The sequence below is a fragment of the Pseudocercospora fijiensis genome, assembly GCF_000340215.1.
Source record: "Pseudocercospora fijiensis CIRAD86 unplaced genomic scaffold MYCFIscaffold_2, whole genome shotgun sequence".
Taxonomy (NCBI): domain Eukaryota; kingdom Fungi; phylum Ascomycota; class Dothideomycetes; order Mycosphaerellales; family Mycosphaerellaceae; genus Pseudocercospora; species Pseudocercospora fijiensis.
In genome coordinates this window covers 2238596-2260076 of record NW_006921533.1, presented here as the reverse complement: position 1 = coordinate 2260076, position 21481 = coordinate 2238596, and the positions used below count along the sequence as shown (strand labels likewise).

General features: G+C 45.5%; 3 protein-coding genes across 3 annotated transcripts; 1 reads left to right on the top strand and 2 right to left on the bottom strand.

The window, feature by feature from the left end:
* Window positions 1-358: 358 nt before the first annotated feature.
* On the bottom strand, window positions 359-1145 carry MYCFIDRAFT_16199 (glycoside hydrolase family 16 protein; the record flags this gene model as incomplete). Its single annotated transcript, XM_007924124.1, has 2 exons — window positions 359-743; window positions 841-1145. Coding segments are annotated over 2 exons (690 nt in total), but the record flags the coding sequence as incomplete, so codon positions are not given.
* A 642-nt stretch (window positions 1146-1787) lies between these two features.
* MYCFIDRAFT_213980 (uncharacterized protein) lies at window positions 1788-7405 on the bottom strand (the record flags this gene model as incomplete). Its single annotated transcript, XM_007925060.1, has 7 exons — window positions 1788-2376; window positions 2433-5257; window positions 5332-5948; window positions 6002-6201; window positions 6965-6985; window positions 7127-7148; window positions 7225-7405. The coding sequence occupies 7 exons, from the start codon at window positions 7403-7405 to the stop codon at window positions 2349-2351; spliced, it is 3894 nt and encodes a 1297-aa protein (XP_007923251.1). The 3' UTR covers window positions 1788-2348.
* An 84-nt stretch (window positions 7406-7489) lies between these two features.
* Window positions 7490-18591, top strand: MYCFIDRAFT_171624 (uncharacterized protein; the record flags this gene model as incomplete). Its single annotated transcript, XM_007925059.1, has 19 exons — window positions 7490-7625; window positions 7667-7694; window positions 7726-7875; window positions 7910-7931; window positions 7964-7979; window positions 8011-8066; window positions 8095-8222; window positions 8253-8279; window positions 8315-8368; window positions 8433-8542; window positions 8569-8607; window positions 8644-8795; window positions 8828-8896; window positions 8926-8970; window positions 8997-9179; window positions 9206-9261; window positions 9293-9304; window positions 9337-9353; window positions 18578-18591. 19 exons carry the CDS (start codon window positions 7490-7492, stop codon window positions 18589-18591), a joined length of 1314 nt encoding a protein of 437 aa, XP_007923250.1.
* Between the last annotated feature and the right edge of the window lie 2890 nt (window positions 18592-21481).

The window sequence follows — 21481 nt, the reverse complement described above, 5'->3', positions numbered from 1 at the left end:
GGTCGGTTTGCCTACTTTAAGGGATTGGGGATATAAGGAGTGTGAAAATTGTTTTTTTGGGGGGTTTTGGTTTGCAGGATGAATGTGTGTGCAGGACTTCTCATCATATGCCTTGGATGATGATCACGGTACACAACAACAATGATATACAGCTCATGAAAAGCTTTTGAGTCAACCGTATCCCATCGCTTGTTTCGGGTCCATCTTCTTCCCCGCCCATCACAGCAGACGTCTCATTCCTCGTTCCAAAAAAGAAAGTCTTACCCGTCTCATTTCCATTCACTCCACCGATCTCTGGTGGAACCCTCTGATCCGGAATCGCACACATCTCCTCCCGAGCACCCACACAAGCCAACGAACTCCTCACACTCGAAGAGGTATTGAAGTAAGCTTTCACATAGCTCACCACCATAACCGCATCCTGTTCCGGAGGTCCAGCCGACCAGCCTGGATTTCCATTGCTCCAATGAGAAATATGCAGCTTTCCAGCATTTCTGGGAACATTTCGAGTCACAGTCGTCAGCAGCTGACCGTTGGCGTAAAAGTCGACACGCTCCGGAAGCCAGTCAAATCGATATTCATTATACCCAGAAGCCGGCTCAAACTCAAGGCTCTTGTTGATGAAATCCGGTCCAGAAGCATACCCTTGAGCAGCAGATTGAGGAGATTGTATAACCAGATTCACCGTCTTATTCGAGTTCTCCCTGGATAAGATCTCGACATCGATTTCCGTCGAATCGTTGCTGAAAATATGGAACTCAAAAGAAAAAAAATCAGCAAATCCATCGGCTTTGAAACACTTTTTTGGGGGGTTTTGTTTTTTGGTTTATGCCAACTCACAAATAAAAGAAAAAAGCCCCAACCGTTCCAGGCACATCCGTCATCTTCATCCCAATCCTGAAACTCCCAAACAAAATATCATCTCTCCGACTTGAAATCTCAGCCATACCCACCACCATCTTCCTTCCATTTCCCCCCTTTTCAACCCGCCTCACCCACAACTCCAACCCCTTCCCCTCACCTCCCCAATCATCCTCGCTCTCAATCGAATTCGTCACAACATTCGCATACTCGGCTTCCTTCCCATAAGGATTGCTCGCATCGGGGGAAACATGATAAGCCTGCAAAACCCAATTCTTCGACGTCAGACCTCTGTCGTACTCGGGTAATCCGGTGATGGGATTCCATGTTTGGGTGTAGTGTAAGAAATCCGTTTCGAGGATTTCTGTGAAGTGGGAAGTGGCGTTGTGGATTGTGTAATAAGCACATGGACCATTTGAGACGGCGGTCGCACTTCGCGCCGAGATGGAGGAGGAGAAGAAGAAGAAGACAAGAGAGTGGAGGAGCGCGGAAAGGCGCATGGTTGTTGTTGTGGTGTAGCTTTGGAAGGAGATGTTCGGTCGAGGTGGTGATGATCAGGTGATAGTGATAATGGGACCTGACATATTTGGCGAACTTTTGTGATCGATTCAGCGGGTGTGAGTGGACTTCGCAGTGACGAGATTCTGACCTGTTTCGTCAACATGTCAGAAAAGTGACCGATCCAATCCGTTTGCTCTCTCGACCACACGCCCAAGCCGTCAAGGCTCGTTCAACCGGCTTTTACCTTTGGTCGCGTGCCTCAGATGATCCTGTTCCAAAGCGGTATCGAATCCGGCAGTCGAGTTCTGTCAAACAAACCACGGAGTCTACTGTAGTGCAGTATGGCAAGAACACAAGAACACAAGACCAGAAGGACTATCGAAGCGCTACTCACGTTCCTGCAGGTGTCCGCTGGAAAGACTGTTGTGAAACACATCTTAGATAAGAATAGCTACACAGGCGTGGCTACACAGCATGAGAAGTCCCGAAAGCAAGGGACGGACAGGAAACGCCATCGTGATTCTCAACGCCTCGAGAGTTTTTCTCCATGCTGCTGCTGCTGCTGCCTGATAGCAGGTTCCTGCCGCGCGCCGAACGCCGGACGGAATGGAAATAAGTCTAGACTAAAGCTGTCGACGAAGAGAAGATTGTGAATCAATAAAGTGAGGAACATATAGAGTCCAGCGACGCACACAATCCATGAATCGTCGTTACATTCGTTTCCTTCCCGTGTCATTACGAGAGCCATTCCATCTCATTCACGGTCGAGTGTCGAAATTTTAGATCAGCAGCAAGAGCTTATTCAATGCTGGCTTATCGTTGTTCTTGGTGATGGCGGTGCATCACTATGTATACCAGCCGCTCTTGGGACTGGTGTCGTAGCTGTGCTGGTGCTCGAGTGAAGCCCTCGACTTCTTGCTCTTGACGGCAATGAGCTTCTGCTGTGTTGGGAATGAGGATACTTCAGATATGCTCCGTTCCCTGCCCTACAAGAACCCGGATTCTGATAGTAGTCTGCAGACAAAGTCAGTATACGTTGGCAAGCACGAGACTGCGCGTTCAAGTCATACCTCGCAATCTTCTCATCTTCCCTCTCACGTGGCTCCACCTGCAAACTGCGCTCGTACATTTCATGTACATCGCCAGCGCTCTGCATATTCCTAAGAATGTACTCTTGCAGCTCTGGGACTGGCTGCAGACCGTAGGGCACATTCTGATACTGTTGAATATCTCGGATGACCTCAGCAGTCTTTGCTCGTTTGGCGAAGTTGATGAGTTGTGTCTTCTTGATGATGCTTGGGATACCGTCCTCAATAAAAGTAAGATCCGTAAGGTAGATACCGAAGAAAGGAATGCATGGAGGGTTGGCCTTGTGCAATGATTCTCGGTATTCGTTGAAGTTCTTCGTCGAGCCCATGAGCTTTCGCATAGACTCCAGAGTCTGCGTCGTGCGAGCATTGACCTGCGACCACGTTCTGTTAAGTCTGTGAATCGGTGCCGAGCCCAGAGCAGATATTATGGAGGTCAAGCAGGAGAAGTTATTGAGGTTCCGACACTTGTCTGCAATGGACACGAAGTGCTTGATGACAACCACACGCCGCTTGACATCGGCCTGTGTGAGGATCATCTGGGCTACCCAGTTGGTGAGTTGATTGGAGTGGAGAATCAGGGCCTTGACATTCTCCGCTGGATCCGCTTCTCCGGGCGCAAGCTTCTTCTGCCAGGTCTTGTTCAAGCACTCCGTTGGCCGAATCTTACCATACAACCTCGATTCGATGATCGTCAGCTGTCGAGCAAACTCCAAGGCATCAATATCCAGGAACTTGAGTTTCTTCATATTCTTCGGAATGATCGGTGGTGGCGCTTGCGAGTTCAATGTGAGGACGAGTCGCTTACTTGAGGCGTCTTGTCCACGCATCCTCTGCTCAATGGCGGTCATGAGTGGACCAGCTCCAGGCGTGCTTGTAGATTGTACGGTGTCTTTGGCAAAGGCGTATACCCTCGACATGAGCTGCTGGCTTTCCTCGTTACCCGGTTCCATCCAGTAGTTGTCGAACCACGATTTCAGGATGTTCACAACTCTAAATCGAATGGGCTTCTGCTTCTTGTCCGTCCAAATTGTGAGATCGTGACCACCAACTCCATGTGGTGGTTGGATCATCCATCTCTTGACAAGCATCTCAAACAGTTCTGGTCCGGTTGTGAATGATCTGTAGGTGAGGAGGAAGGTATTGTTGAAGGGCGAGTCCAGTCTGTCATGTCGCGTGAGCTGCTCCACGAGACCGGTCAATGTTCCACCTCGGAGTTGCGGAGGCTCGACCTTCAAGTCATAAGACATGTCGCCTTCGTAGTCAAGTCTGAGATAGTCTGGCATCTCCTCAGAGTCGCGGTTTGTTGCGGTCAACGACGTTCGTTCCTGCTGCGGTGCCGGCACTTCTCCAAAGAATCGCGTAGGTTTCGAGCTCTCGCCTTGACGCTGCGCATCTCGCGGTCCTGTCGACCCCGTGCCTTCTGTAAACGACTTTGAAGGTCCAACGTCCGCAAGACTTGGTCGCAAGCTCTTGGAGCTGTTTCTCTGGTGCTGCTGTTCTGTAGGTGCCCCGCCATCTGTCAGACGATGTGATCCTCTTGAGCCAGAGTCTTGCGAAGGCATCAACTCAGACAGGAGTTGCAAGGAGAAGTGTATCTGCGAAGCTGCGACATCCAGATCTCTTCCCACAGTCTTCACTCTCGCCAGCCGCTCTTCCAGCGAAGGACCTCGCACCTCCGCCCACTCGTCCCCGAGTGGGCTTGCAACTGCCTGACACGCCAGGATGAGATCTGAGGCCGCGTCGTAAATCTTCTGCTTGTGTTCCGAGAAATCGTTCAGTTGATGCGCCTGGAGCCCGGAATTGAGTGGAGCCAGGTTTACGGATTCAAGCGTTGCCAGGTACGGTCTGCAGACTTCGAGCACCTGGCTACCAGCTTTGCACACTGCGTCGCCGATTTGCCGATGCTTGTGGTGAGTAACGAGCTTGTCCCGCAGAATCAAATGTTCATCAAGTCGCTTGATGTTGGAGTTGATCAGTCGCTTGAGATCTTCGAGGCGATCGAGCAGAGATTGATTCGGCTGCTCAGTGGGTTCGGAGGAGTGTTCAATCTCGTCGTCCGCAGAGGACATGGAGGACATAGGGTCTTTGGAGTCCAGCCCATTGCTGCGCCAATTTCCTGCAGTCCGGCTGCCAGAAACAAAGCCAGGCGTGAGCCTCGGGATCTCCTCGCCACGTTGTTGTCGCGCGACTTCAACAAAGCCATAAACGCCATGCAGGACCCCTTCAGCTTCTTGCAGGCACTTTTGAGCCGAATCCGGCGCCGGAAAGTCTGCAGCGGCTATATGCGATGAAAGAACCAATTTTGAGAACCTTGACATCATCTCTCGGAAATGCGGATATAGTGCCTTGTTCGTCGATATGATGGAAGGATTGCCAGAATGGTTGTCAGTCGTTCCAGAGCCGGCTGCAAGTAGTAAACGCAAGTGGTCGGAGATGTCTTCTGCTTTGCGAACGAATTCCGATCGATCACCAGCACTGATGACTTCACGATATCTCTGAACGGCGCGACGCATGTCTTCAACCATCGTGTTCCAAGTCAATGGTACAGCGTGAGCGTCGTCGAAGAAGCGCCGAGGTAATAACGAAGCGCTCGAAGCGTGACCCTGCGCGTTAGCGAAGGACTGCATGGTGGTACCAACTGGAGGTATTCCCTGCTGCATTGCCGAAAGCGATACGTTGCTTGCGTCTGTAAGATTTGTGCGCGAGCGGGTCATCGGAGAAGCGCCGTTCAAAGAATCCATGGATGTCGCAGGTGACACACCGTCGGACAGATACGAACGTCTGCGTCGATGCTGACAGATTGACTACGTTAGTTGCGTGTCACATAGAGTGGTATTGTAGCAATTGGGTGCAGGGCACGTGTGAAAGTGTTACTTACGCTCGAGGCCTTGGATCCATGTGTCGCCGACGCGTCTTCGGTCTCGGAGGCAGAGGCATAGTCGGTGTCATCGTCGACTCCATAAGCGGCGCTGTGGAGGAACTCAGCTGGCGGGCGCGTCTGGTCAGGAATGGAGACATTCGTCTGGTCGCGCGGACCTCTTTCATTTGCGGATGTGGGAGCCTCGAGCGGGAGCTCCATTGTGCTCTCGCCGGTGAGAGTATTGAAGTAGAAAAGCCTGCCATCTGGGGTGGCCTGAGGGATCCAAAACGCAGCTTCCTCCTGCTGAGTCGCACTTGACGGCAGACGTGGTCCATGTGCGCCATTGACTGTAAACTGGTCGTGCTGCTCGTCGTCTTCACCCGATTCTTCCGCCTCTGCGTCAGCCCTGCCCATCCTGTTGCCCATGCCATCGTCGTATGCTGCCGTCACCACAGCGCAGTAGTTGCTTGGGAACCAGCCTCGCACTCCATGAATCACACCATCCCACCACCCGCTCTCCAGCTGCGTTATCACCTGGATTATGTCCCCTTGGCGGAAGCTCAGGCTCGTTCGGTCGTCGGCATCGTAGTCGTAAAGTGCTCGCACGTACAGCTGCCCGCCGGTGGACGTGCTACCTGCGAGCCCATTCATCTTGTGCCCTGGGTCCTCCGTTCCGCCCCGCACCTACTATCGCGGGCGGCTTTCACGACGCGCTGTCCCTGTGCTGTAGCGGTGGAGGTCTCCAGGAGGCAGGGGCAGCAGGCGGCTTCGGTGCGTTTCGCGGCGGCGGCCTGGTATGCGGCCGGGAGGTCAGAGCAGTCGCAGTGAGCGGCGGAAAGCAGGCGTAATGTGGTCGGCGCTGGAATGCAGACGACGCTCCTGCGCTCACTGCTGTCTCAGTATCGCAGTGGGATTCGTGCACGATGTCTCTGCCCTTGCACGAAGCAGCGCTGCTGGAGCGTCTTTGGACCGTGCAAAGGGTCTCAGCCGCCAGCAATCCTCATATGTGTTTCTCGTCCAGAGCGCGCTTTTACGATATGAGTGGTAGAAGCAATGGGGAACGGCGTCTACTCCCGTGCTTCAAGGGCGCATAGGCGACTCTCCGTTTCAATTGGAGGACGGGATGCTGCAGGCTCTCCAAGCAGCGGCCGGTCACGTGGGGATTCGCAACAAAGCAACAATTCGACGGCAGGGCGGTCTGCTACACGCTTTAGAGAAAGAGGTACATTGTGCAGAGATGAGAAATGGCGCAGATTGCGCATCAATAGTGCCAATCTGGCCTTTCGGCCCAACCGAGTCAGAACTGGGTATACTACTTTTCTACGACGACGATTGCATTATCAAACAACCACAATATGCCGATCGCCTCTATACCAAAATAGCTCCCAGAAGCATATTGATAAGATGACCGCACCCGACAAGCGACAATATCTCGTGGTGACTACTCAGCTGTCCAAGGCATAAAGCACTGCGCTCGCGCCCGCCGGCTTTCTCCAACAGGGTAAAACACCAAGTCAGCCAAAGCACTTATATCACGCATTCCCTCTGTGACAGACAGGGAACGCTTGTTTTAATGCAGTTTATAGCCCATCTTGCCATCTTCCACAGCATGGTGGGGAAGACATCATGTATGCGCCCCATTCTCTCACACCTTGAACGTGTCAAAGTGACCCTGTATGTGGTTGTTGAATGTATAATAATGAATCCTTTGAACGTAATCAAAGAACCAGGTCGCAAATCGAGTATGAACGCAAGCGAGACGGGCACTGCTGAGGTGACGCAGCCAATACTTAGAACTACCATGAGAGCGCACCTCATGACTATTGCAAACGATTCTGCCAATCGATCATGCTAGTAGGGTAGCTTCTTGCTTTTCGCCGGCGGCCTGGGTCCTGGGAGAATGGTGCATACCAGTGGGACTTGCCTTCCAGATTCCAGAACTGCCTGTTGTGATGAGCAGATGTTGTTCTGAGGCCATGTCCTCCAGAGCCCTTGAGGGTCGGCTAATGAGCCCTTGTGCGGAGGTTTGGACGGTCTGGGTTTCTGGCAAGGTCGTTCCATGGACTTGGAGGCGCTCAATCTGGTTCGACATGGTTCACGACATGGCTCATGCTCTCTTGGAATCTCTGTCACATCAACTCGTTCATAACATCTGCCTCGGTAGAAACCGTAGAACATGGTCAGCTCTTCGGTGATAATCAAACATCCAAGTATTTCATATTTGTTCTTCTACGACGTCACGAACCTCTTGGTGTCAGAGAAAGCGAAGGCCAGCCCGAGTGGTACGGCACATTTGAGTTTTGGCTTGACTCGTGACAACGCTAGCAAGCGCGTGGATCATATGGGGAACGAGCTTCCGACGCTTTAAAATCATGCCGGAAGTGACTGTTGCTGTGCCGAAGATCTAGCCAGCACCATCGTGAAGATGTTACTCGTCGTGCCAATAATAATGTGCCATGACGATGGCGTTGAAGGCGGGAAAGAGATCCGCTTCGCAAGCCGGCTGCCGCGAGGGAGGGAAGAAGCAACCAGGGTCTGGATTCGCTGTTTGTTTGATGATGAGTATGTACGTATCTTGTCTTTTGCAACTCCTCAGAATCGGTGTGCTTGATGAAGAAGTGACATGACCAGACAAGTTTATTTAGATTAGACTTTGCCGCGATGTCGTGCACGGAAGGCTGCTGCAGTTGGGTCGAGTTGCCGGTGGGATAACAGAAAAGAAAAGAGATTCTTTGGGCAAGAAGCGCAAGGCTGTTTAGTCGAATGTGGGGTATTCATCAGATTAATAATCTCTTTCGATTTGCATACTTCATGACCTCCAGTGCTCCACCACTCCTGGGCCCAGGCACGCTGCTAACAAGACGCAGCAACACGGGCATGGGCAGGACCATCTACGAGAGAGAGCAGGCGTGATCGCATAACGGTCTGGAAAAGCTGAGAATCCTCGGGAGAAGTAGTGCCGACATGTGAGCATTCATTACTTCGTCTGTCGTATAGAAAGGTGGGGCAGGCGAGATGGTATTCTATTGGTGTGGTGGAAATATCATTCTGAGCGGTGCCACGACCGGCTCTGAAATCGGGCTAACTTAGTTCTACGGGAGATTTGATCGGTCGCAAAGCAATCAGTATTATTGCCAAGGCGTCGCGCTCGGCGTCCAAATGGCGCCAGATCGCATTGCATTGTTTTCGAATGCTGTTATAAGTCGTCTGTTGACCTTTTTGCTGGTCGGTGTTGCTGTCGAAGTTGTGGGACAGTGTACAAACTACCAAGTGGTGTCTACCAACTTTCGAGGAGTTCGATCGGGAGCTAGGCTGAAGCTGCTTGTCTAGCCGAAGCCGTGCTGCTGCTCTTCCCCGATCCGCGAAGAATAGTTTCACCGTCCAAGTCACAAAACGATCAAGCGAAGTGGGGCCATGGCGAGATGGAACGTTCCCCGAAGCGCCTATGTTCCCAGGACAGCGGCCGCTGGGCTGGAAAGCAGGTGATCCGCGGCAGATTTGTGCGAAACGTGAGGAACGCCAAACGAATCTCAAATGTGCCTCACAAACAGCCAGCAACACCCTGGAGGCGGCTGTCGGATTGGTGCAGCTATGTTGGGCGTGAATGCAAAGCATTTCGAGACGCACTGGCAAGGAGTTGATGGAGGGCAGGATTCCGTCATGCAGAACAACCAGACAACCAGATTGCTGCTCCGGAAACACGAGTGCATGACGCTGGCGACGGTGTGTGTGGGACCGGCACCGGGACCGTTGGGGACATAGTATACTTTGTTCTGGTCAGCCCGATTGAGCATCGCGTGGTTGGCAAGATGGGTCGAGATGCATGCGTGCGTGCGTGGCAAGGTCATGTGGCGGTGAGCAGTGCAGTGATGGCAGACGCGTTTGACTGTAGATGGGTGCCGCAAGCAGTGGAGTAGTATTGGACTTGCGAAGCGTGGATAGCAGTGAGTATGTAGCACGGCATCAGCAGCACTATTAGATTCACCTCCAAGTGAGCGGCATTATTATCCGGGGTTTCGTCAGTCACACTTCACCCCGCGGTCGCGGGGATTCAAACTATACGTAAAATCGCACTTTCTTAGTAGGCTATACGTAAATCTCGATATAATCGTATATTCCAGTCCTATTCGGATATCTAGGTAGGTGCAGTAAGGAACCGCGAGTCTAAATATTATATATATAGCCTTATCCGAGTATATAGTAGCTATAGACCTTACTGCCGCCGTTTTCTTATGTAATCCTTGGCAGGCGCGTCTACCTTATTCTAAGGCGCGTACCGCGTAATAGAGGCTAAATCGGGCTATCGGCTAAGAAGGTTAGTATTCGCGCACTCTATAAGGCTAAGAAGAGAGGTCCTACGGTCGTAATTTAGTTACTAATATACCGGAAATCTACTGTTTCTTGTCTCTTATTCTACTTATGTTTAGTCTCCTATTATATATACTCTATAACATTGCTATCGTCGAGTTTTACGTATAGCCTACTAAGAAAGTACGATTTTACGTATAGTTTAAATCCCTAAGCGTAGGCAAGGGGTAAAGTAGGCTAACGCAACCCCGGATATTTCTAATAGCCTAAGTAGGATGCTAACACGGAGTGTAGCTAGCTAAGGTCTGTAGTCTGTCTACGTACCTACGCCTAGTCTAATATAAGCTACGCGGCGGCGGCGGCGGAGGTAGAGGCGTAGGCGGTAGGAAATACTATATCTATAGTAACTTAATACAAACATGTCGCACGCACTCCGATTCGACATAATTGTATAGCTAGAAGTTAAACGTAGTGCGGTCGACGAACGACCTATCTAGTACTATCCGAGGCTCTATTACTACCTCCTTTTAGGCGCCCCGCTCTTATAGGCTGCTTAGACCTTCTAACAACCTATGTTTCTTCCTTCTATAAGTAACTCTCCTTACATTATCTTGTACTATACTGTATTTAGGTTAGCGGTTTAAGCGAAGCCTATAGAGGAGCGCCTAAAACTAAACCGTTCGTCCTCTATATAATTATCTATAGGATTTTAGCACTTTTTAATATATAGGATAATAACTATATTAGATAAAGACAAACGCAGAAAAAGGGTCCTACGCCTTAATAAGAAGATTATATATTCCTATATAAAGCATTCGCTAACACAAGTACTATAGGCTCTATCTTCTATAGGCTCTATCTTCTATATACTAAGGCTAGTTATTTATAGAATCCTTTTAAAATACGAAATTTTAGCGGCTCTAAGGCTAAGACACTATAACAACGTATTGTCTTTATATACTACGATAGCCGAGGCCCTTCTAGTAGACGATAACTTAGACCTCTAAGTGTCTAGATTATTATTATTAGCGGGAGGCATATATTACAGAGCTAGAGGAAAAATGCTAAGACTTTTATCGTAATCTACGTTTCCTCGTAGTAGGTAGAACGCGACAATAACGATATATCGTATCTTATCTTAGAATTAGAGGGCCTTATCTATAGTATTTAGAAGGACCTCCGTGCCTTTATATCCCTATCTTATAGTAGAGATGCTAGGTTATAGGCCTCGAGGGCAAACGACTGTTTTACTAGGCTATTTTAGCGCGGTTTGTTATTAGGCTTATAGGAGAAGAATTAGTTAGGTATCGTTAAAATCTCGTAAAAGTCTAATTAAAGCTTAATAAAAGTCTTCGTTACGTAATTCTTTATTCCGCAAGCCTAAATAGAGGTAGCTCTATTATATACTTCGCCCCTCGCCTAGCTCGGGGATTTAAGTTAAACGTAAGATCGCGCTTTCTATAGTAATCTATACGTAAATCTCGATAGAAACGCTCGCTAGGGGTACTACTATCGGAATACAGACTAATAGTTAGCTTATAGATAGATGTGTAGAAATAGAATTATTAACTAAATAGCGTAGATATTAAGGTAGTAGCCGTCTTAGCGTATACCTAGCGTTAGTTATATTATCTACTACTTTAAAAGTAGGCCTATAACTACTACCTATACTAGAGTAAATAGCTAGGTATAGTAGCTACTATCCTATATATCTTTAATTTTTACTAGATAGGCCGTACTATAAGTTGCTATTGCCTTGCCTTTATATCTAGCCGACTTCTTTAGTACTTTATAGAAATATCTCTTTTTCTAAGTATCCTTCGGCTAGTAGCGAGGATATAGTAGATAAGGCTAGAGTTATAGAAATAGGTTCTTAGCTAGTACTACTTCTATCTATCTAGGCTAGTTATTAGAGAACCGTAGTTTGTAACTAGTTCGTAAGCTCCTCGGTAGCGCTACGTACCCGATTCGTAGGGCTTAGCGTACTATAAAAACTCTTTCTTTACTCTCTCTCCTTTTAAGTCCTTATAAGAAGGGTTATATTAGCAGGTAGATAGGGTAGTAGTAAATTAGTGTAGTATTCGATAGAGATCTAAGAGGAGAGGGAGGAAGGCAGGCTAGTTAGCCTAACGCTAAGTGCTAAGCCCTGCCTAAGGCATTAGGACCCTAGCTTTACTCGGTCTAGTTATATGCTAATTACGTATAACCTCTAATATACGCTTCCCTTCTAAAGGCCGCGCCCTCGTAGCCTGTCTATGTTCTAACCTAATCTCTATTGCCGCTAACTTAGTAGATTAACTAAGCTGTTTAGCCGCGCTAAATTAAACGCTTAACTACCTAATTATATAACTATATTAAACCTTACCTTCTAGCATAATATCTAACTCCGACTATGCTATCCTTATATATAATAAAGTAATATATAACTAATAGAATTAAGGACTATCGACTAATTATAATACGAGCGCACCTTCCCTACTATAATAGGCAGGTATACGGGGTATTACAGCACTGCCCCCGTTCTAAGTAATGTCGTTCTAAGTTCTTTGCGTCTACTCTAAAAGACCTAGAAATGTCCGCTTCCGAGGGTTGTTCTTATTATTACGAGGGCTATTATTGTTCGTAGTTTCGCTAGCCCTAATTAGTTAGGTTTAGCAGCCTTTAATTATTAATTAATCTTATCCTTTTAAAAACGCAGTTCGTCTAGTTTCTATAGGTAAAGGCTATTATAAGTACAATAGTTAAGGTTCGCCTCGCTTAAAGGATCGGAAAGATCGAGGAGTAACCTATTATCCGCAAGATCGACCCCGGCTAGCTTAGCTCTATAGTTTTTGCCCTTAGTTAGCCTAGTTAATCTTTTAAGCGGCTTAAAGTTTTAATTAAACCCTTAGTAGGTTCAATCTTTTAACCTAGTTAGTATAGTACTTTAGGCTCGTAGTATAGGTAAGGTTGTGTCTATAGGCGTAGTAATAATAGCAAGTAATGTTAATAATAGCGGCGCTAGCCGTCTTAGCGCTAACCTTACCTTGCTTCTAATTTCCTTCTTTAACTAACAACTTAGCAATACCGTTACTAATATAGCTATATCCTTCCTTTCTTAAATAGCAATACACTCCGCAATACCGTTACTAATATAGCTATATCGGCTGCTAATACACTACTAGCTCGTAGCGCGATACTATTATCTTTATTACCGTTATTCGTACGCGCGCGCGCGCATCGCTAATTGCCTAGGCTTCGAGGCCCTATAAATAAATAAGCAAGAGGTAGAGCCCTTAAAAGAGCAGCGACTAATTAACGCGTCGTAGCGCGCCTAGTATAGTCTTATTATCCTAGTTTGCCGGCCCCTAATTAGTTAGCTAATAGCACCCTAGGGGTGCTATTAATCCTAAGCCTTAGTAATATTACGAGTTTTTAGCCTTCTTCTTGTTCTTTACGATAGTCTAATACTTATCTAATAACTCGGCTATATCCTCGAAGGAGTCTTTAGCCTCCTACGAGTCCTATTTAGGTAAATAGCCCTGCTATCTTAAGAGGTATTCCGTCTTGCCTTACCTAGTCCGGTGCTTTAGAATATATTCTATAGACTATAGCTCTTCGCTATTAGCTAGTATATCCTCGGATTTAGTAGGCGTTTTATCCCCTTCGCGTAGGTAGTATAGCTTAAGGAGGGATATATAGAAGGTATTATAGATAGTATAATAAGGTAGAAGCTATAGTTAATAGGCCTAGGTGCCCCTAGGTTCTCGGATACGGAAAGGGCCAATATACCTTAGTGCGAGTTTAGGCCTTGTTTTGCTATTAGGCGAGGGGTGTTTGCGGATACGTAGGTTCTTCGTACTAAGCATAACTATGTCGCCCTTCCGGAAGGTTATTAGAAGGTAGTATTTATTATAGTAGGCCTTCTAATAGGCCTAGGCCTTTGCTAGTTTGTTAGCTATCTTAGCGTAAATTTCTCGTATCTTCTAAACCCTCTTAATAGCCGCTAGTGTCTTAGGTTAACCTTAACCCGCTTCCCTTTCCTTACGCTCGGCCTCGAGCGATAGGGGGTCTTATAGTAATATAGGGTTGCTGCCTATTATAGCGAAATAAGGGGAGACCTTAGTAGATAAGTAGACACTATTATTATATACGAATTTAGCTAGTTATAGGAGGTTAACCTAATCCTCGGGGTTCTTATTAATGTAACTACGTAGGTACTGCTATAGGGTAGCATTCTGCCTCTCGGTTTAGCTATCTGTCTATAGATAGAAGGCTATAGATAGCCGATGCTTAAGTCTTAGCTATAGGTATATCTTACTCTAATAGTAAGATATAAATATCGAGCCCCGGTCGGAAACTATCCCCTTAGGGGTTCCCTAATAGCTGCAGAAGATGCTATTCTATAGTAACTTAGCTAGGTTAATAGCCGTCTAATCCTTTCGAGCGGGGATATAGCGAGCGCCCTTAGTAAATTGGTCTATAACGACTAGTATAGCGTTAAAGACGTCTTTGCTTTCTCTTCGCTTAGTAGGGGGAAGACCTATAATAAAATCTATTATAAGCTCTGCAAATAGCTTATAAGGGATTAGTAATAAGGACAACTCGCTAAAAGGCTAATGCTTTAGTGCCTTAATACGTTAATATACGGCATACGTGTTTACGTAGTCCTTTATATCCCGCTTACTATTTAGCTAGTAGTATATATATAATAGTAGCTCGTACGACCTCTCTATACTATAGTAACCGGCAAGCTTACTATTATAGTGTCGCTTAAGAAGCTCTTATCGGATCGAATACTCGGTAGGGACATACAATCTGCCCTTATAGCGTAAATAGCTATCGGCATTAATCGACTAATTCTTGCTAGATCTAGTCTTATAGCTACTTCTAAGCTAATCTATATAAGCAGTAGCAAAAGCGTCCCTTTGCTAAGTACGTAATAGCTTATTTATAAACGCTCGTCTATCCCCTTCTATAAGTTCGCTTAATAGCACCCTCGCTATCTTGCGTAGTACGTACTATATGCATCTAGTAGTACTAGCAGCTAGAACTACTATAACCTCTTCTATAGTGCTATCGCTATATAGGCTATTACTATAGATAGCAATGTCTTTAATCGAGTTATTATAGCTCGAGCGATCTACGTCCTTTCTTTTAACGTATACTAGAAGAACGACAACTCCGCTATAGTATTTGTTGCCGCCGCGGGGTCCGGAAGTCCGCTTATTCTACGCTTGCTTTATAGCAAGATCTATAGCAATCTTATACTATAGGGTTAGAAACAAAGAATTAATGTGTTAGGTCTCGCTATTGTAATTAGGTCGCCTCGATAGGCTATTAGTAGGGTTACTTACGCCTAGCCGATATAATATATTAAAATCAAACCTAGCGAGGTAGACGGCCTATCTAGCCTATCGACCTATAACCCTAGTAACCTTAGTAATACTACGGAGGTTGTTATAGTCTGTATAGACCTATATTATATATTAAGCCCTATCGAGGTAGTGCCTCTAATACTTAAAGGCCTCGATAATAGCTAAGACCTCTTGCTCGTAGGTCTCGTAGCGACGCTTAGCGTTAATTATCTTCCTTAAGAAGAAGGCAATCGGGTGCTAATAATAGTCCTTATCCGATTGTTATAATATAATAGCTAATATAGCAAACTATAAAGCGTTAGTCTTAATTCGGATCTGCTTGCTTAGTACGAAATAGTACAATAAGGGGACTTTAGTAAAGCGTTGCTTTAGACCGTTAAAAGCGGCTTATGCTTTATTAGTCTATTTGAACTCTCTAGTAGGGTTGGCCTTAGTTTTAGTAAGCTTAGTTAGTAGCATTATATGCCTCGAATAGCCCTTAATAAAGCGGCGGTAGAAGTTAGCAAAACCGAGGAATAATTAAAGCTCTTTAATAGACGTAGGAACAGGCTATTCGGTAATTGTTTTAATCCGATTAGGGTTAGCCTTAATACCCTTAGTTAATACAAGGAAGCTAAGGAAGGCTACCTCCTTAGTAGCAAAGGTGCATTTAGAAGGCTTGCAATATAGTCTATAGGGTCGTAGGCGGTCGAGGACCTTACGTACTACGGCCTAGTGTTCTGCAATATTAGGTAAATAGGTATAAACTAGGATGTTATCTAGGTAAACTATATAGAGATAGTCTAATAGGCCTAATAAGGCCCGATTAATATAGGACTAGAAGGTTGTAGGGGCATTAGCTAGCCTAAATAGCATAACTAGGTACTTGAAATAGCTATAGCGAGTACGGAAGGCCGTCTTCTATTCGTCGCTCTTACGAATATAGATGCGGTAATAGGCGTCTTTAATGTCTAATATAGTATAGTAGTAGGCACTAGAAAGGCGATCGAGGGTCTTATTAATAAGCGGAAGTGGATAGCGGTCTTTAATAGTAATAGTATTAAGTCTACGGTAATTAATATATAGGCGTAGGCTACTATCCTTCTTTAGTACGAATAGGATAGGGGCGCTAGTAGGGCTGTTACTATACCGTATCCGGCTATTAGCTAGGTTTTCCTCTAGATACTTACGCAATATAGCAAGCTCTCGTTTACTAAGGTTGTAGAGAGGACTAAAAGGAACCTCCTTGCCCTCTATAATATTAATCTTATAATCCGTCTTTTTAAATATAGGCAATATCGATGCTAGGTAGTGTTTAAACACATTAATATAAGTCTCTCGAATAGGATCTAGTATACGAGCAAGCTAATTAGGGTCTATACTATTAGGAGGCATAGGTTTATCGTTATCGCTACTAAGTAAGTCGGCAGTCGGGTGCGCTAAGGTTAGGTTGCTAATAAATAGGACCTTAATGTTGTTAGGACACTCGCTAACGTTAATGTGTTTAATGTCTTCCTTCCTAGCGATTCTAAATCGCTACTATTAGCTGCCTAGATCTATAGCTACGGCGTAGTCCTTAAGAACAGGGTTTCCGAGGACAATATTAGATAGAAGGTTGTCTATATCTACTATATAGGCAGTAAAATCTAATAGGCGCTTATTGCCGAGATCGTCTTTTAGAACTATAGGAACATAATAGGCCCTATAGGTTAAGTGCTAGGCTTTATTAAACTAAGCAAGGGTTAGTAGGTTAGCCCTATTTAATTGTCGAAGCTCTAATTGCTTAGCTAGGCGATAGCTAATAAGGGCACTAACTGAATTTCCTAGGTCTAGCATAACAAGTTAGTCTTATAGTTAGTTCTATACGTATCCTATATAAGGTAGGTGCGTATAATAGCTAGCACAATGTCGATAGTTTTACGCCGTATAAGGCTAATAGTTAGTATAGCGCTTATTCTTTTTTCGAAGGTTAGCCTATAGGGGTAGCGTTAGCTGCTAAGAGGTGCTTTTAGTGCTTAGCGGCAGTACGGTCGATTCGGGCCTAGTCCTTAGGTTTGTCGTATTAGCCTAGTAGATAGCTAGTACTATTACAATTAAAGCACTTTAATCCGGTTAGGAGATTGCTATAGCTGCTGCTACTATTATTAGTTAAGCGGTTAGCATTATAAGGATACGAGCCCCTTCTACGGCCCCTATTATAGCCTCCTCTATATAGCCGCCGGCTACGGCCTCTTCTACGGTCGTTGTTACTATTCCTGTTATTAGCATTATTATTCTAGTAGGAACCTTAGTTTCCTCCGCGGCTACGGTTAGTAGTTAGGCGTATCTTAGATTCTAACTATTACTAAACCTATACTATACGCTCTATAGTTTCGACTTTAACTATAAATTAAATACATATAAGGTTAGCTTATTTAAATATATAGCGGCGGTCTAATTTAAGGATAAGCTCCTATCTAAGCTTTAGGCGTATTTCCGAGATCTATATAGAATTAGTCTTAGCCGGAAAGTCGTCTTTAAGGGTCTTTAAATAGGCCTTAAATAAGCGAGCCGATTAATTAGTCTTTTGTTTAGCTCGAAGGTACTAGTTCTAAGCGTATTGTTGCCTTAGTATAGGGTTTCTAAGGGTGTCTAGTATAATAGTTATATAGGTTTGCTACTAAACAGCGGTCTAGTTATTAAGGGAGTTAAAATAGTTATCCTAGGTACGTTTTAGGTCTCTATTAATATACTATATAGCATAGTATTGGCTAGTAACCGGCCCTACACCTATAGGCTAGTTTTGAGCCTATATAAGAGGCCTCCTTCTATAGAGTAGACAGATTATCAACCTCGTATAGCACATTGTTTATGTTACACTTCTACAATGCCTATGTTGTAGGGCTCTAGTTATTAGCCTAAGCGACAGTCTCGTTATCCTATCTTGCTAAACATAGCTGCCTATATTGCTATAGGTTATATTACCCTCGGTAGCCTATACTATTGCTATAAGTAGTAGTAGTGGTGTTAGTTTCCGTCCTTTATTAGAGCCGAAGGTAGGGCTATCTCTTTATATCTAACAGGTTCGGGTGTATTAAAGGTAGTCTCTAGGTACGAATAGCTATAACCGAAGCGAGGGTACGATAAGAGCCTACGATACGGACGATACCGAAGTATCTTAAGGGGCCGTTACGACAAGCAAAGAAACCTCTTAACGAGGGCATCGCTTTAACCCCGAAAAGCTGCAAACCCTTAGGACTGTTATAGCTTAGGGCCTAGTCTATAACTATAGCTAGCTTCTAAGAACTCGGCTCTAGGTCGAAGACCTATTTAGCACTACTTGCTCGAGATAAGCCCCGCCTAAGGAGGAGATAGACTAATTACCTATCGGCCTTGCTTGGTTTGCTAAGACTATCTATACGATAGCAATTTCTAGATTACAGGTCGGATACCTAGACAGTTCCCCTATCGACCGGGTAGATTACTTCGGGATTCGCTACCTCGTTCGGATAGTGCTTAGCCTTCTACTAGAAAAAGAAGGTCCCCGCCCTCTACCTAGCTAAAGGAAATAACAATAGTTAGTAAAGTAGCTAGTTTCTAGGATCTAGGTGTAAATAGAGATTGCAGTTCCTTCCTCCGAGCGGCTTTTGTCTAAATTTACTAATTTAAAGCTCCTAGGGGTGTCTAGGCGACCCCTAGGAGGCTAAACTCTAATGCTACCCTAGGGGTAACATTAGAAGAAAACAGCCTAGCATACTATTCTCTCGTATAGCAACATCGAAACAAACCAAACCTATAACATATACTAAAAACACTTTCCTATAGCATTTTATTTTAACTACTTTACGACAATCGAATAAGCTCTAGCTCTAGCGAAAACGAGCATTACGAATTAGCGGAATCTTCGGAATCTAATAACCTACTAGACCCTATTAACGAAGAAATTAGGCGACGACCAGTTGTTATAAGCGCTATCGAACTAGGGGCTGTCGAGCCTTCTACGCCCGAGGCCCTCTACAATGTCGTTATAAAGATAATTCAAGGGCAAACTAACCTTCTCCGTTAGAATAGGCGTCGCCCGCTAGAGCTAGGAAGTAGTAGGAACCCTTTGTTCGAAGGGTAGAACGCTACGGCGCACGTAGAACGCTTTAAGGACAACTTAGCCGAGTACGGACTCGAAGAGGAGTCGGACTAGTACAAGGTCCGGTCCCTTACGAGGACTACTATTACTAAGCTTTACTAAACCCTTAGAACCCTAGTTAGCTACCTAGAAAAGGACGACAAGTCTAATGCCGACTAGGAGGTCTTTAAATAGGCCTTTATAAGGGAGTATCGGGATCGCGATAGCCGTCGCATTAAAGGCAGTCGTACGTAGCTTAAGAACCTCTATATAGAGAGGCGTACCGAAGATAACGACCTAAAGGAGTACGTCCGCGAGTTTGTTAAGTTAGTGGACGGCATCGACTAGTAGGACCTCGAGAATTCTTAGAGAACGAGACTGCTCCTTAAAGGGTTGCCGTAGTCTACGGCTAAGCGTGTCTTCCGTCGCTATAAGCTTAGCGAAGCTAATCCTAAGACCTTTAGGAAGTATAAAGAGGTCCTAGAGGCTATTAAGGACGATATTAATAGCTCCGCCGATACAAAGAAGTTTATTTACGGCGAGGACCGGAATAACCTAGCCTAGGTAAGGAGCGATACCTCGGGAACTAGAGGGCCTAAGTTTCTTCCTAAATCGCAAAGTAGTCCTAGTACCGTAACTCCTACCGTTACTAAGCATTCTTAGGACGTTGCGGACTTAGCTAAATCCCTAGCCTAGCTCAACCTTAATACGAAAGCACTATAGCGAGTTAGGGAGGTTCTTAATGCTAGTATACTAAAGGATGTACTACTAGTCTACTAGGTCTCCGATCCTAACTACCCTAAGGCCCCTTTAGTTAACGTCTACGCTATACGGAAGATCTATTCTAACTTAGATAGCAAGTGCTAGATATACGGCGGTTTCAAACACGTTTAATTAGACTGCCCTATCTAGAAAGAGCTTCTTAAGAGGAAGCTCGTTATATAAGTAAATAGTCGGTTCTACTATATCGATACCGGCGATAAGATTAACTTCGAGTAGGATCGTAGAGCCCCGAAGCTGCCTTAACTTAGGAGTCTTCTAGAGAAGAAGTATAGTAGCAAGATCGAGTTTAAGGACACTAGGAACAGTACTCTCGCCGCTATTACTAAACGAGAAACTTAGAAGGTTAGGGCAAAACAGGTTAAGGAGCGGAGTAGTAATAGTACTACTAAGCCTATTAAAGTCAACTTTGTGTCTTAGGACCCGGACGCAGTTACTAATGTTTACGCGGTTACTAAGAACAGTATAGATGTCTACGCTGCTATAAGGTCCTAAACTTAGTCGTCCTAAACCTAGTCGTCCTAGGGTAAGGGTAAGAGCCCGTAGAACCCTACCCGCCCTAGTGCGGCAGCCCCTACTAGGATACTTAAGAAGCAGGCAGCTAATAAGGCTAAGAAACAGCGAGAATTAGTCGCTAAGACTAAGACACTCTAGACAGCCGAAGACCGTGCAGCCCGAGCTAGTATAGCCTCTCCGGAGGTCCTAGAGACTCCGGATATCGATATAGAGGATGCTACTACCGACCTTAGTAGTACCCTAGGCCTAGCTAACCCGCCGGCCTACAAACGAAAGTCAGCCGACCTAAAGAGCTTTCGCTTTAATAGGTATATAAAGAAGTATAGTGCCGGGCCTACTAACTCTTACGATATAAAGGCAAATGCTCTCTTCTAGGCTTTATAGTTCCTAGACCTTAAGTCTAACGTGTCTATAGGGGAGCTTCTAGTATACGGTTTACCTACTAACCTATTCTAGAGCCGGATTCCTAACGATACTACCTTTATAAAAGACCTTGCAGCCCTCTAACGTAAATAGGGGCGAGAGGACTATATCGACGTCTCTTCCCTATAGTTCCTTCCTAAATTTTCAGGGGCCTAGGAGTTAGCAGAAGGCGAATTAGTAACCTACGAGAGCTAGGAGACTATCGATAATGCTAACGAAGAGGGGATTAAGGAGATAGGCCGAGGGGATAATAATAATACCGACCCTGCTTCGGTTTCAGTTTCTATTAAGGCTGTCCGATTTATAGGCTAACAAATCGGTCGAGTAGGACCTCCTCGACCTAAGGAACTTTACTCTATCCCTAATAATATAGACCTTTCCGCAGTTACCCGTTCCTTTACCGTCGTTCCCGCTATCTATATTTAAGTTACTATTAGAAGCTATAGTTAGCAGTTGCTAGCAATACTTAATAACGGTTTAGAGTCACTTATTATAAGTAAGCGCTAGGCTAAACAGCTCCGACTGCTAATAAATAGAGATATTTCCCTTAGTATATAGGGAGTAAACAGGGAGGTTGCGCTAGTAGGTACCTACTACAATATTATAGTAGACGCTTTCGGTATATGCTTTTCCTTTACCTTCTAGATTGCCGCTAACTCGAATACGCTAATTATTCTAGGTCGACTATAGTCTCGTATAACCCGGG